The sequence below is a fragment of the Sceloporus occidentalis genome, unplaced genomic scaffold (assembly GCF_023333645.1).
Source record: "Sceloporus occidentalis isolate IW3139 unplaced genomic scaffold, rSceOcc1.0.p SCAF_9, whole genome shotgun sequence".
Classification (NCBI taxonomy): domain Eukaryota; kingdom Metazoa; phylum Chordata; class Lepidosauria; order Squamata; family Phrynosomatidae; genus Sceloporus; species Sceloporus occidentalis.
In genome coordinates, this window is record NW_028316989.1 from 40,622,026 (window position 1) to 40,637,691 (window position 15,666).

Consider the following 15,666-nt stretch of genomic DNA (forward strand, 5'->3'; position numbering starts at 1 on the left):
TGAACTAAAACTCTACTTAACTTTATGGCAAGTCAACAGCACCTATGCTGCTCATCAGACTAGTGGAAGGCTTTCTTCATCCTCCTCTGTGGTTAGTACAAAACATCCATAGGAAGGCCTAACTTACAGTTAACTAAATTGCTTGCTAAGTAGAAGACTGTTTTTTTACATAGTCTTGTTCATGACTTGTGGCTACTAAGTGTGCTGTTTTATTTGCTGTCATATACATTCAACCGATAACTCTACACGCAGCCCTCCCAATCAATGCAAACACAGACACTATGGCTTGCCAAAACCAAAGAAGTTTATTGTTTTAAACACCATAAAGATTTGTGAGCTGTATGGAAGATAATAGAAAGCAAGTGGTTCAACAGGAAAAGCATTTATCCCTATCTAAATGTGGTGAAATATTACTAGCACATATTTAGATCTACTAAAATATTAGAGGCAAAGCCTGATGTTAATAATTTAATATTATTTATAATTATTATAAATAATATAATTATTTATTAGCTAACTCTTTTAAAATATTTGCTGATCTAGAAATCCAACTGAAATGTTACTCTTGTAGAGAAAAAAACTGTCATTAAAACAAACCTTTTGTATTGTTGAGGCATGTAGCAATGAGTACACTCTTTCAGACTGACAAACACAGGAGCGCTTACTAAACCCTGTGCATTGAAATACAGCAGCCCCTGACCCCATCCAAAACATTAGAGAGTGACAGAGAACTAGAGGGTTTAAAAATCGCTGCTATTTCTATTTCCATTCTGCATCCTATTGAAGGGCTTTTTGATGGGTTAGGTTAGGATGATAAGGAGGGTGAAGAAATAACAGAACTTGGAGAAGTTATTTTTGTTTTACAAGACCCATGTCAACTCATGCATTCTGGGAACTGTAGCTCAAGAACATTTCCCAGGTTCTGAGAAAGCATCTAAAGTTCTTACCTCTTTATAACTGAACCGTACAGGCTCATTCAACAGTGCAGTCTACACAGGCTGCGCATAAGAGTCGGGCTACCAAAATAATACACTACAGCCAAAAACATAAGATGAGTAGCATTACTTAGCTGATAGAGTGTAAGGGAGCTGAAGAACTCCTCTTGATTTAATTGTACACTTACGTTGAGGTGTTCCCAAGTTATGAAAGAGGGGAGCACCAAAGTGCAGAATTATGTGGTCCTCCAGATGATGGTGAACTGCAGCTTCCATCATTTCTCACCACTCATTCTGCTGAGTAGGTCTGATGAGAGTTATATAGTCCAACATCATGTAGAAGGCTGCACACTGTAATACCAGAGCATTACAGTAAAATCTTCAGCAGTCAGCCACAAGAATAAAATTAAACCATTTTGCCTAGGTATCTGTGCAGAGGTGAGAAGGGCCTCAATGAATGTAGAAAGAGAGCAATGTGGTAGCTTTGTTTTTGATTACTGTAAATTTCATGAGAAGCAGATCTATAAGCAAGTGGGACCTTATCATCTAAATGAGCATTGTTGATCCTACTGCTGTATTAATTTGACAGCATTTGACTCTTGAATAGGTTTTTAAAGCAGCACAACTTCCTAGGGCTGTCTGATAAACCACTTCAGTCCTTCTTGAAGATGCATTACATTCCAGCTTCAGTAGCTCCAATCAAGGAAAGACCCAATATGCCAAGACACAACATCCAGCATCTGACACTGTGGGATGTAAAGTTCCACAAAATTCCAGTATGGCATTCATCCCTAAAGTTTACACATATTCCAGAGAATGCCATTTTGTGTAAAAAACCTCCGTAGATCACCATCATCTTTTCCTGACTACATTATGGGACAGCTGCGGCTTTCATTTTGCTGTGGACAGAGAAGAAGAACTGAGGTGTCTTGATAATAAGAGGCTGAAATGCAAAATTTCCGCTCTGTAATCTGTCTAAGCAAATAAATGGTGTTCTTACATTTAGGAGTAATTGCTAGAATTTAGGTTTTAGTTTTGCACTCTTTAAAGCGTTCATACCAGTGTAAATTGATTAAACATGTGAGTACTTTAAAGACAAAATTTTGAAACTATGTAAAGAGAAAGCATTCACTTTGATTCTCATGCAAGACAGAATGGCTCTGAAAATACATACAAACACCATTCAAACAAAATATGGTTTGTTCTTTGAAAATATCAGTGGTATATACCTTTATGGGAGTCAATATGGTTTCAGTGTTCAACTAGGACTCTGGAGACCACGGTTCGAATCCCTGTTTGGCCATGGAAACCCACTGGATGGCCTCGGGGAAGTCACACTCTCTCAGCCTCAGAGGAAGGCAACAGCAAACCCCCTCTGAATAAATTGTGCCAATAAACCTGCATGATAGGTTTGCCTTAGGGTTGCCATAAGCTGGCAATGACTTGAAGGCACTCAGCAACAGCATATACAGAGTTAATTAGAACTTTTAATTTAATGTTTAATTTAATGAGTAGAATGTCTTTAAAAGGGCTTTCTCTGTAGCAGCGCCTCAACTGTGGAACTCTTTAAGGAGGTTTGGCAGGTCCTATCTCTTAGTTTTCAGTCAGCAATCAAAACAGTGCTTTGCTGCATGACATTCCATGTTTGAAAATGCTATTTTAACTGTTTTAAAACTGGATTCCAGGATTGTTTTATTTGTAGGCATTTTAAAGAATATTTTAGTGTCTTTTAAAATGTGTTTAACTTTGTACTTAAAATTGATTTGTGTTAGTTCATTATCTTGGGAGCCTTTGTGGGCTGGGAGTCAATATAGAAATAGAATCAATCAATCAAATCAATTGATCACATATGACTACTAGACTATATGAGGAACCTCAAACTTGCTAGGAATACAGGCCTAAATCCAATAGCTAGGCCTGTATCAGTAGGACTCATATAAATGGTGACTTGTTGTTAAGCAACTAATTTAAGGACTCTGAACTTAGTTGAAGATAGGAATTGGATTTGGATCCAGTTTGTAAACCATCTATCATTTTGAGCATTTTAGGTATGAATAACTGAGACTTACTTAATGATGGTAAAGTCTGACCCACACATTAATGAACAGCCTTCAGTGCATGAATAAAGCCTTGCTAAGCTAGTTGTAGACTGCTTCTGCCTCACTGCAGAATTAGAGCAGTTTGATATAACTTTAACTGCCATGGCTCAATGCTATGGAATCCTGGGATTTGTTTGTTGTGGAACTACAGCTCTCTGACAGAGAAAGCTAAAGATCTCACAAAACTACTAATTCCACAGTTCCATAGCCTCAAGCATGACAGTTAAAGTGGAGTCAAACTGCATCAGACTGCAGCCAAAGTTGGATCTCGGAGACAATGTCAGGATGATCACTTGATTCTCCCCTCTTTTAAACAAAATATAAGGTCCACCCCCAATTTTCCTTCTTTTGTCATGTCAAGGCAAGAAACCTCACAGTCAATTATTACTGTGATTTGAAATATACTTCACTTTTTTTAAATGGGGAGGAAAATGTTCCACCAGGCAGAAAATAAGGTGTATATCTGGCATTTCTCACTTTCAGCTTTTGAGCGAACAATTTAGAAATTTACCTGACCATAAAGCTCCATTTTCTTATCAGCAGCATCTTCCACTTCTCCATCACCTTCTCCTTTATCAACATAGATGATCTTTCCTTCTGCTGTTTCCTGCAAGTAAGTGGAACAGGTCAGAAGATTTAACCCGAAGAGCATAAAGTAACAGTAAAGACAGGTTGTTCTGGCACTTACTTTACCATCAGCGTTAAGGAGTGCAATGCTAATGTTCTCTGCAACATCCCATGGCTTTTGGGATTCCCAGACAAGCACACCAGGACATGGGCTTGAGTCTTCTCTTGCACCCCAGATCTTGAAAATAAAAAAAATGTGATTTTGTGGGGCTGAGGTACTAGGCATGCCACCTTGATCTCATTGGAAGAAAGATTTAAACTAATAACACAAAACTATGAGGAAAAACTCCTAATATCTCTATGTAGTGACAGTGGTTTCATAGAAGAAACTGACTTGCAAAAAGTGTAACATATGAATATTTTCACTCACTGTAACTACTTGACCAGCCTGAAGAGTAAATCGAGCAGGAAACTGGTACATTATGTCTGATTCATTTCTGTGCTGCCTTCTTACTGTCCAACCAGTTAGCAACTGATCCTGCAAGGAAAGCAATGTTTTACAAGTGTTTTCTAACACCTCTCCACACTGGACCTTATCACACTCGTGGAATCCCGAACAGAAATGGGATTTAAATTAGAATGAAATTAGGAAAAAAACGCAAATGCAGGTAGTTTTTCACACAAGTGAAATCATGCGAAGATAAAGCGAAGGCAAATGAGACAAAAACGGCAGCTTTTTACTTTCAGGACGCGTTCTTCGCGTTATTTCACTTTGGCAGTAACATTATATGAAAAACTTTTTTTTCTAATTTAATTTTATTTTAAGTCCCGTTTCTGTTCTAGTGTGGTAAGGTCCATTGACAACTTAGTCAATGAACCCTAGCATATTACAGAGCACTCTGGACCATTTTTAAGGTTCATGTATAGGTACTGTTCTTTGCTCCATGGGCATTATGTACATGACCTTTAATACAATCCTTGTACGTACTTGCTATAGCAGTAGTTCCCAATGTTTTCTGTACCCCACACCCCTTGGAAATGTTTGATTAATGTTTGTACCCCCTACAAAGATAATAACATATTTGAAAATTAAGACAGTCTAATTTCTGAACCACAAACAATACTGTGGGTGAACAAATTGAATTAAAAAAAAATAAGCGTTTAACTCAGTACATACAATGTATATCTGAATTGAGAAATTAGATTTTAATTGATTCAGAAAAAAACCTGAGTGATGACTTGTCACTCAATGACACAAGCTTTTCTTTGCTGCACCACATGAAATTCCATGTCGCACCCCACTGGGGTGTGGGCACAAGCTTTCCTTGAGAGCCCGTTCTACAAGAAGATCATTAACAGAGAAACAGCAGTCTTTTGTGGGATGCTTGCTCTATTACTACTACTTTCAGTTAAAAGGGCCAGATATTGCAGTGAAGTAACAGGAAGGCACACACTGTGCAGGGCACAAGCAGCCAACATTGTGCTTACCATATCCCCTGTAATTCTCCTGCCCAGTAAAGTTCTACTTCCACAATCCCATCACAAACAGGGACTACAGGAAAGAACATACCAGGCACAGTGGTACAAGAGTTAAGTAAACCTCCGTGGAAAGTTGCCCACTCCCAAGGCTATTCTGTCAAGAACTGGCAGCCATGTTTTTAGAAAGATGGCTTTATCAGTAACGCTAAGCAATCATGCATTAGACCAGGCTTAATGCATTTTAAATACCTTATCAGAGTTGTTTTTAATTTTAATGTATTTCCCCTCTGTATCAATTTCTTCTATGGAGATACTTCCTGAAGAAGACGCACGCTGGACCACTTTGACACTTGCACTGTGGGCTTGCTTTTTGGCTAATGCCCGTTTCCTTTTCTTTCCTTGCAGGGAATCACGGTGGCCCTGACTGCTTGTTGTCTGTTTTCCCCCACCTTCCAAAGAGGGTCTGCATATTTTTAAACTATAAAACAGATCATCTGTCAAATTTGGCAGTCAGTTCAATATTCTCCTGAGAAGTATTTACTATTCACCCTTTGCCATTGTGATCGTGACACAGCTTGAAATCAGATCAGTACAGTTCAAGATTCGAAGAATCAAACCACATTATGCTCAATATTTCTGAATCAGTTTCTCCTCTCTTAAGATTTTGACGCACGTCTGTATTGCAATATAATTGTACATTTTGATTCCACCCCACATGACTGGCTGCTGGTATAGAGTGCACAGGTAATGCAACTGTGCTACAGAGGAAAACAAAGGGTTTCTGTGTGGTGAGGTCTCGCAATATTAGAGGACCCAAATCTGAGATCCTCTACTTTAGGATGACTCTCAGATAAGCGTAGAACTTGGGATAGTAACTTTCTGGCCATCAGCCATACTGGCTGGGAGATTCTAGAAATTTTTATCTTCCTGTACATTACAGTTGTAGCCATCCATTTGAACCAACAGAGACATAGAGCTCTTAAAATACCCTTCTCAACTACAACAATCTTTGGAGAGAGTTTCCCTTAATGTACATTCAAGCCACCCGCTCACATCTTCCTGGGATTTGATTTACACATTAAATAATGTGTTTAAAATGCTTCTTTTTGAGCTGGAAAAAAGCCAGATTAGGGTCATGGAGTGTGGTTGCTGCAGTCCCGATCAGGCGATCAAAGGGGCAGTGCCAAGCTGCCCCTTTAGGGCCATCTGAACGAGCCCATAAATGGCTAATACTGCTCAAAATTAAGTCTGTCTGGTCTGCTGTTCATACTCAGCAGACAAGAGTTAAATAGACTTTTGCCAGAATGTCCACTGGTTCTCTACAGAATAAGGGGCTCTTCTGTAGTTCTCAATACATAAGAAGAGAGGTGGGACAAAATGATCCTTTGGACAACCAGGATACGATATCAACAATGTTGATACCTTATCCTAGTTATCCAAAGGATCGTTTTTAACAAGTTGAGCAAGAAAAGGTATCAATGTTGTTTTCTTGTTGTTTTCTTATCTTGTTTAACTTTTTTTTTACATCAAATTAGCTTTCTTATCTTCAACTATTGGACATCTTCAGCTACTGGGACCACAGGGGTCACCTAGTTCAGCTCCATGACCAATAACTCTTGGGTTATTCTGAGCAGTTGGTGCCCCTTCAGTTCTTTCTCAGTTCTAACTATGCTCCCCTTTAAAACCTGCTGAAATTTGCAGGATTCCCAAATTTACCGTTCTTCTTCTCCTTCCAGCATTGTCCGGTAGGCACTGATCTCGAGATCCAGAGCCAGCTTCACATCCAATAAATGCTCATACTCCTCCAGCTGAGTCTGCATATGCTGTTGCATTTCTGCCATCTCCTTATCCTTTTCAGCTATGCACTTCTTTGATGAATCACGTTCATGGTCAACTGTCTTCTGAAGCTCCCTTGCTCTGGCTTCTAGTTCTCTTATCCTGGCTTCCAATGCACAGTTCTGGGATTTCATAGAAAAGTTTTACTGTTAGGAACATCAATTTGAACACATGTATCAAACACAGAGATCTGTTTTATAGAAATTAAAAGAGGAGCTAGAGCATTCTCAGATGCCTTGTTTTACCAGGTTTCCGATATACTTACCTGTGATATTAGTGTATCAACCTTCAGTTTGGTTTCAGTGAGCTTTTCCATGGTACAGTTGGCAAAATCAGTGTTCTTTGCTGCAGAAAGCTGGACATTTTCCATCTGTGAAAGTATTGGTTAAGAAAGCTATTACTATACACTTTAATTTGAACTTGTTCCTATGCACAACAGTGTACCCTTATTCAGTTTTAACACATATACACCAAAGCTGAGCAGTGTTTCTGCCATTATCCCTGCCAACACAGAAGAGAACATTTACTAAGTTTGACTCCATCTGTTTGCATATCCTTCAACTATCCCAATTTAGCAAAGCAGTCCTAATTAATCCTTTGCTGTCCCATTTTTCCAGCTGCTTTAAAAATGTCCCAGCTTCTCTTTCCTCCCACTTCCCCCCTTTGTCCTCAGTTTACTTGAATTGTTGCAAGCTGAGTTCAAACTACAAAACTAGGTTGCACTCTTACTTACAGGCTTACGCAAAAGCAAACCACTGCAGCCTCTCCTAGTTTGTGTAGTCTTCCTTATTAATATATTTTGCCATCCTGAGCACACTGATGTTGCTTGGCCACACATGTCCCAGCTTTCATGTCTGAAATGTTGGAACCTATGTATTTTTGTCAGCATGTGTGTTTGTCAGCCTATGTAACCCAAACCACATCACTAGCATAGGCAGGAAAGTTAATCTTATTTTTTATTATTATAAGATTAAGAGTAAGATTAAGAAACTGGGGAAAGCATCTCACAAGGCAGAACAGTCAATCGTATGCAGGCCTACTTGAGTAAATCTCAGTGAACTTAGAGAGACCTATCAGATGTATATGGGAGTTGAAGGGTCACTAAAGCAAAAACAACTAACCTAGCAGCGACTAGATCAAAATCTCTTCCACCCTAGTTTGCATATTTAAACATTCTCAACTGCAGCAATGGTCCCCAATTCCATGCAGTAGATTCCACTTGTTATTATTTGGTGGCTATTTTGTTAGCAAAAGGTAACAAGTGGAGAACAACAAAATATTCCCACATATCCCCAGTTTCTAATTGGGGATGGGCAACTGCAGTAGGTCCAAGGGCCATTTTTCTGTACCTGTGATATTCTGGGGGTTTGGTTAGTTGCTGCTAGGTCTAGTTGTTTTTGCCAAAGGGTTTTAAAAAACACCAGAAAATCCTCAAATAACTAGAAGGCCACTTGTTTAGAATAACAATTTTTATGTTTCACAGTGTAGGAGCTCCTGCAACCTAGAAGCTTCTAGTAGAGGCAATGCTATATACTGTGTGGATATTACCATATTTTTCCTTTTCCTTTTTTCCCCTCTTTAAAATGCCATGGTGACAGCTCTGATCCTATGCTACTCCACTCCCATTTTTAATAAGAATAATAATAATAGATTGTGCTCTTGAAGGCCTCCAGGAAATGTGGTTCAAAATTTTGAGGACTGGTTGTGCCATGGAAAGAACCCTTTGTTAAGGGTGTGTGCATGAGCCTTCAAGCTGCTTTTCAACTTGTGGCAACCCCATGCATTTAATAGGTTTTATTTTACTAGGCAAGGAATACTCAGAAGTGGTTTTGCTAGGTCCTTCCTCAGAAAGCAGCACCTGATATTCATTGGTGGTCCCCTGTCCAAGTACTAACCCAGGCTGATCCTGCTTAGCTTCCAAGATCAGACAAGATCTGATGCCATTACAGTATTTAGGCCTCCCTTTGTAAAATGCTTCCTTTTAAATATTTGTTGTTTTCCTTTTTTTAAGGGTTAAGCTTTTTTAAAAAAAAATTATTACAAAATAAAACAAATTACATACATAACATAAAACATATAACATATATAACATATAACAGAAGCATCTTATCAAAAATACACAGTCATCCACCACCCCTCCCTCCCCCCCAACATAAATACCTTTCACTCTCTCCGCTTCATTCTTCCTAAGACCTTGACAGACATTGACGAGACTTCCTTGGTCAAAACTTTAAGGGTTAAGCTTTTACGTGTCTTTAATTATACTGATAGTTTTAACTTTTGTAGGATGTGATTTTTTTAAAGCTGCACCCCACACTTGCACACCCTCTTTTTCACCCCAAAAAAATAAGGCTCTTAGGAAACTGAAACTGAACTTCCATTCACTTCCAGTTTCAGGGATGGCATAGTATGGGGAACTGATTCCCAGACCTTGTCCTAGTGATTCCAGTTGGTCAATAATCCCCCATTTTCCCTCTCTGTTTTATTTTCAGCTCCCACCAACTCACACATTTACCATTCCATGAATGAATCACATATTTAATTGCTAAACTCAAACAGACCTCCAACCATTGCTTCTTTCAACTCCTTTTTCTTTCCCCTATGTCAAGAATAAGCACATCCCATAGAAATGTCAGAAGCAGCATCTATGTTTTCAGCATACTATGATCAGGCAGCCAGATCACTCACTTTGGCCTGGAAGTTTTGCTCCGTCTTATATTTGTATTCCTGAATCTGTTCTTCATGTTCTTTTCTGAGGTCTTGGAGAGCCTTCAACAATTTGTTCTCAAATTCCTGCTGACGACCAGACTCTATTTCTTGAATTCTGCTCGCATAGAGTTGCTTCTTGTTCCTAAGTTCCTAAAAGAATGGAAATGCAAGGTGAAAAAGAATTTGGCAGTCATGTCCTTTTAAAAAAGCAATATATTTCAGCCAGACAAATGAACAAGTTGTATTACAGGTTAAGTGTCCCTTATCTGGAATTGTGAAATCCAAAATCCAAAACTTTCCATGGATGGCTGACAAAGTGACACCTTTGCTTTTCTGAAGGTTCAGTGCACACAAACTTTGTTTCATGCACAACATTATTAAAAATATTATGTATCACTTACCTTCAGCTGTGTCTATCAGGTGTATATGAAACATAAATGAACTTCATGTTTAGGCTTGGATCCCAATTCCAAGATACCTGATATGTGTATGCAAATATTTCAAAATCCAAACATACATAGATCCAATTTCAGATTTCAGATATAGGAGACTTAACCTGCACCTTTGCCTTTTATTGCCCTTTGTCCCTGGTCCGCACATGGCCAATAAGGGGAATGTCCTGCATTGATGTCCTTCCAGACCATCTGAACTGATGACAGAAGTAAAATTTGAGATAAAATGTAGATCATCATTTTTCCTCTCCTGTTTTACTTTTAATATCTTTCCCTGGTGAAGAAGCCTGTAAAGCTTCAAAAGTCTGCGTAATGTGTTTTGTGCATTTTGTTTGGTATAAAGGTATAGCTGCTTTGTGGATTTTGGATTTTGTTGCATGGCTAACATAGCTTACCCCTGAATATGTTTCAAGGATACAGTTAAGTCCTGGAGTACAAGCCTGGAATAAAGAGCATGCAATTGTTTTCAAATCAGAAAATCAGCTCTGTGTTCGGTTTGATTTTAAATAATCATAGTGCCTTGATGAAGAAATCAGGAAAGCTTGCTTGTTTTTCTGATCTTCTGGTTGGTCTGAGAAAGATACTCACACTAATCATGGATATTTTAATGGTCAAAATGGCTTTATTTTATTTTAAATCACACAGTCAGTGACTCTCTGGATCTCCTCCAGCAAAATCTCATAGACTAAGGGTTTCTTCTGCAGTTCTTAAACAGAAATATGGGAGAAAATGCTCCTTAGAATAACCCAGATAAGGTATCAACATTAGTCTCATTAAAAAAATTTACCAAGCGCATTAACCTGGCTATCTTTAACAAGAATGCTGTGCGTTTACACAATTTGAACAAAAGAGAGTTACCAAGTCTATTATGCCATACATACATTTTCATGGAGGTGCTTCAGAAATGTCACTTGGTCTTGGAGTGTCTTCATTTGGTTTTCCAAATCTATCCTCCTCAACTTCTCATTCTGAAGTTGGTTTTTTGAATGATTCACTGCCTCTTTTAGCTAAGAAAGGAGAAACACTTTTCACAACACCTCAGGTTAACAAAACTTAATCTACATGTATTAACTAGGTTCCAAAGCTTACATACAGCTACAACAAAAGCTCACCACATTTAAGCTGAACGGCTTAAATTCTGCATTGTGAAACATTCTTTCCCTTCCTTCTTTTCCGCTTTCCATCATGCCACCCAAAAGCCCACCAGAGTCAGTTTTGGGGTACATTGGGGCTGCAGTGAGTAGGAAATTGCTCCTCACTTTACCACTGAATTCTGATGTTCACCAGCAGAAGCATAGTACTAACTACTGTCCAATGTCATTTGGAATTCTTTTTTCTCTCAAGCTCTCTAGCTTGCACAAGGAATAAAGAGAACACACTGTAATTTTTGTGGACACAGAACTGAGTTTGGAGGAGCTATGCAGATACTGCCCTAAAACAATCTCAGACTATGTTCATGGGAACACCAGGGTTATTTTAAAGCAGGGTGAACAACTACAGAGATGGTAGGGCCATTTCTGTCCATGTACTGCTCAATATAAAGAACACTACAATAATGACCACAGAGGATCTACACTTCTGAACATCTCTGATTCCTGGCAGGCTCATATGGGAGGAGGTGATATTTCAGGTATTCTGACTCCAAGTAATGAATAAATATATTATATATGAACAAATATATTATAAAAATTCTGTAAGCCTTCAGTCACATCTTTGCAGATGACACCAAACTAAGGAAAGTCCCATTCCCCTGGAACTTCTAATTGCTCAAAGAAGTGGAGATAGCATAAGAAAAGAAAGCGAGAACAGACTTGTGATCTGGAATATCAAGGATGACCTTCCAAAGCTTCAGCAGGACATTTTAGATTTTACTGAACAACGCCATACAGAGATTATTTGCTCCTTGGACTCATCAAGATTTCTCTCCAGGTGTTGTTGTCTACTCAATGAAGTTGCCAGTTCTGCCTCTTTGGAGTTGAGCTGAGCATCGAGATCCTTCACGCGAGCAACCGCCAGGCTTAAATCATTTTCTTTTGTAGAGTTCCTGCAAAACAAGCAAATTGGAAGAGTGGGAAGAAAAGGTTGCATCTGACAGGCAAGGTTTTTAAATACAGTTGAGTAATAAGCACCGTGTATATTACCATTTCCAGATCCCTAATGTATCCATTCTAAAATAGTAATCTGTTTTATCTTAGAGAATATTTATAGAGGATGGAGTCAAAGAAAAAAAAAAAAAAGAGGTGTAAATAGAATAATTACTTTTTCTTCATCCATACTTCTGTGCCTTGAATAGACTTGATTTGCAGATATCCTTTATTAAAACCCAGAGACCCAGCAAGTTCAATTTAACAATATGTAAAATAAATTAGAAGCACAAGGAACAATTAGGTCAAATCATTGAATCGTAGAATCATAGATCTTATGATTTGACCTAATTGTTCCTTGTGCTTTTAATTTATTTTACACATTGTTAGGTCAAATGTGTAACAAATTAGGTCAAATCATACAGGCAGAGCTTATTTCAGTCATTTCCCCCTAATACAGAAGTTAACTGTTCTCTGGTCCTGAATACCTCAGACGAAAACTTGACAACAACCAAAGTCACACTTGGAATTTTCTCTTCTAATAATGTGACATAAAAGTCTAATAAAGATTTGACATAAGAATGTCCTGGTAGGCCCACCAATAATGGATTGATCATATGTTTTTAAAGCTGCTTGTTTAGCAGTAGCCAAATCCTTTAAATATTGTACTCAGCTGGATAAAAAGGCTTGACATACTGTATTTTATACTTAATAATGGACTGGACATGTGTTGTTGATGCCGCCTTGCAGAATTTGTAGAACAGAAGAACGCACTTAATTGACACTGGAGGCAGTTGAGCTTTGGCCATATCATAAGGAGGCTTGACTCACTAGAGAAGACAGTAATGCTAGAGAAAGTAGAAGGCAGCAGAAAGAGAGGATAACTGCATGCCAGATGGATAGATTCAATAAATAAGGGATTCAATAAGGACCTGAACAGAGCAGTTGAAGACAGGAGGTCTTGGAGATGCCTCATCCACAGGGTCACCATGAACTGTGGTCAACTCAAAGGCAGTTAACAACAACAACGTCCCAGTTATTGCAGGGATACAGTCTTGCAGTGGTTTGAGCATTGGAGAGACTAGGGTTCGAATCCCTTTTCGGTCACGGTAACCCACTGGGTCACCTTGGGCAAGTCACACTCTCTCAGCCTCAATGCAACAGCAAAACCCCTCTGAACAAAGCTTGCCAAGAAAACCCCACAGTAGTTTCACCTTAGGGCCTCCATAAGTTGGACTACACTGCAAGACGGCTTGTTGTTGTTGTGTGCCTTCAAGTTAGTCTAGTAGGTCCTTCAGTGAGGCTTTTGGTTAAAGTTGACCATAGAGTTGCGCAGGAGGACCTAGATATTCCTAGAGAGAACGTATTAATCAAATAATCAAATCCGCAAAAGCCAAAGCTGCAAATGTAGAGGGACAAGTGTGTGTGTGTGTGTGTGTGTGTGTGTGTGTATAGATATATATATAAAAGGATAGGATGTTTTATATATATAATAGGTTGTATATATAATGTTTTATATAGATAGATAGATCTATATTAATATCTATAACATCCTATCCTTATACACACACACACACACGTCCCTCCACATGCTCTCTCTCTCTCTCTCTCTCTCTCTCTCTATATATATATATATATATATATATATAAAATATATATGAATAGGGTATATATATATATATATGTATATATAAACTTAGGATGTTTTATATATAATAGGAATGTGTGTGTGTGTATGTATTGGATGTTATATATTACGATAGGATACATATATACAATAGGATTATATATACAGTATATACATATACAGTATATATTACAGATAGACAGGAAGGATATATATATATATATATATATATATATATATATATATATATATATAAGGATGATCTAATAGGAAATGATATAATGATATAATAATTATTTATATTTCCTGCCCCTCTCAAGGATCGAGGCAGGATTACATCAGTAAAAATTATAAATAATACAAAATACGGTCAATAAAATACTAATACTGAATTAACCAACATTCCTGTTATTTCTCTAAAATAACAATTCATCTATTCATCAATAGCCATAATTGCAATCCTAATTATATCATTACCTATCTCTCTCTCTCTCTCACACACACATATATATAAAAGGCTATTTATTTATGAGATAGGTAATGATACAATTAGGATATACAGTATATACAGTGTGTGTGTGTGTATCCATGAATATATGTGTGTGTATGATAGGTAATAACATCCTATCTCACACACACACACACACATATATATATATAAATATAAATATAAAGCATCCTATCATAAATATATATTAATCCTATCCCACACACACACATATAAATGCTAGGTTGTTATGTGATGTGATTGTCTCCTTGAGGAAGAGTGACAGCAGCAGTAGAAGTCTCGAGCGCCCTCACCTGGCCAGGAGTTGCCGGTGCTCCTGGCGCAGGGCCTGCAGCGCCCCCTGGAGGCGCGCTGCCTCGCTGGCCTGCTGCTGCTTGGCCTTCCTGGCCTGGGCCAGCTCCGCCTGGTAGCTCTGGCGGAGGAGGAGGCAGCTCTGCTCGGCGTCTTCGCCCAGGCGGAGCTGGAGGGCGGCCTGGGAGGCCTCCAAGGCCCGGGCGCGGTGGATGTAGGCGGCCAGGCGGTCGTTGAGGCGGCGCAGCTCCCCAGCCTCCTCCTGCCGCCTATGGCTCCAAGGAGAAAGGGCCAGGCCACTGTCTGCAGCCGGAGAGGAGGAGGAGGCCATGGCTAAGGGAGGGAGGGAGGAAGGAAGGCCTCCTCCAGCTGGGACTGACTCTGCTGCTGCAGCCTCCTAAGAGGGGCTGATGCTGATGCTGCCTTAAAGGCTCCCAAACAGCACACTGCAGGGATAATCATATTAGCCCACTTTGAGGCTGCTGTAACTGCCCTGGCTCAAGGCTAGGGAATCCTGGGAAATTGGAGTTAGCTAATATGAGATATATATATATATATATATATATATATATATATATATATATATATATTCCTATCAATCAATATATATATATATATATATATATATTATATATATATAATAGGATGATCTAACAAGATATTATATATATATATATTTGAGTTGACCACAGAACTGTCATCCTATTGTGGGACCAGAGCTCTCTCTCTCTCTCCATATATATATATATATATATATTGTGGGACCAGAGCGCTCTCTCTCTCTCTCTCTCTCTCTCTATATATATATATATATATATATTCCAAAAAGCAAACCTGGATTTTTGACATTTAATTTAAGAGACAGCATGTTACTACACCATTGCATTTAATGGGACTTAAATTGGGAGGGGGGGGGGGAATCCTGGCACCAAACCCCAGCAGATACCAGATTACTGATAGGGATAGTGTAGTTCTCCAAGCATTGTTGGATTGTGTCTCCCATCAATCCAGCCAGCATCCCCAATGGCAAAGGGTTATGGGAGCTGTAACCCAACAACGTTTGAGGAGCCACATTTTTA

General features: G+C 38.8%; 1 protein-coding gene across 1 annotated transcript; it reads right to left on the reverse strand.

Moving 5' to 3' along the window:
- Positions 1-323: 323 nt before the first annotated feature.
- LOC149307372 (lamin-B3-like) lies at positions 324-14,918 on the reverse strand. Its single transcript, XM_089538310.1, has 11 exons — positions 14,590-14,918; positions 11,965-12,121; positions 10,959-11,084; positions 9,605-9,775; positions 7,182-7,286; positions 6,797-7,038; positions 5,330-5,558; positions 4,032-4,139; positions 3,723-3,839; positions 3,546-3,641; positions 324-1,834 (listed from the first exon to the last, which is right to left on the reverse strand). The coding sequence occupies exons 1-11, from the start codon at positions 14,916-14,918 to the stop codon at positions 1,802-1,804; spliced, it is 1,713 nt and encodes a 570-aa protein (XP_089394436.1). The 3' UTR covers positions 324-1,801.
- Between the last annotated feature and the right edge of the window lie 748 nt (positions 14,919-15,666).

Excerpts from the sequence above, each read along its gene's own strand:
- LOC149307372 (XM_089538310.1), bottom strand. The coding sequence starts at position 14,918 with ATGGCCTCCTCCTCCTCTCCGGCTGCAGACAGTGGCCTGGCCCTTTCT. Across the intron at positions 7,039-7,181 it reads TTGATACACTAATATCACAG|AACTGTGCATTGGAAGCCAG; the intron begins GTAAGTATATCG and ends ATGAAATCCCAG. Across the intron at positions 4,140-5,329 it reads TTAAAAACAACTCTGATAAG|GATCAGTTGCTAACTGGTTG; the intron begins GTATTTAAAATG and ends CTTTCCTTGCAG.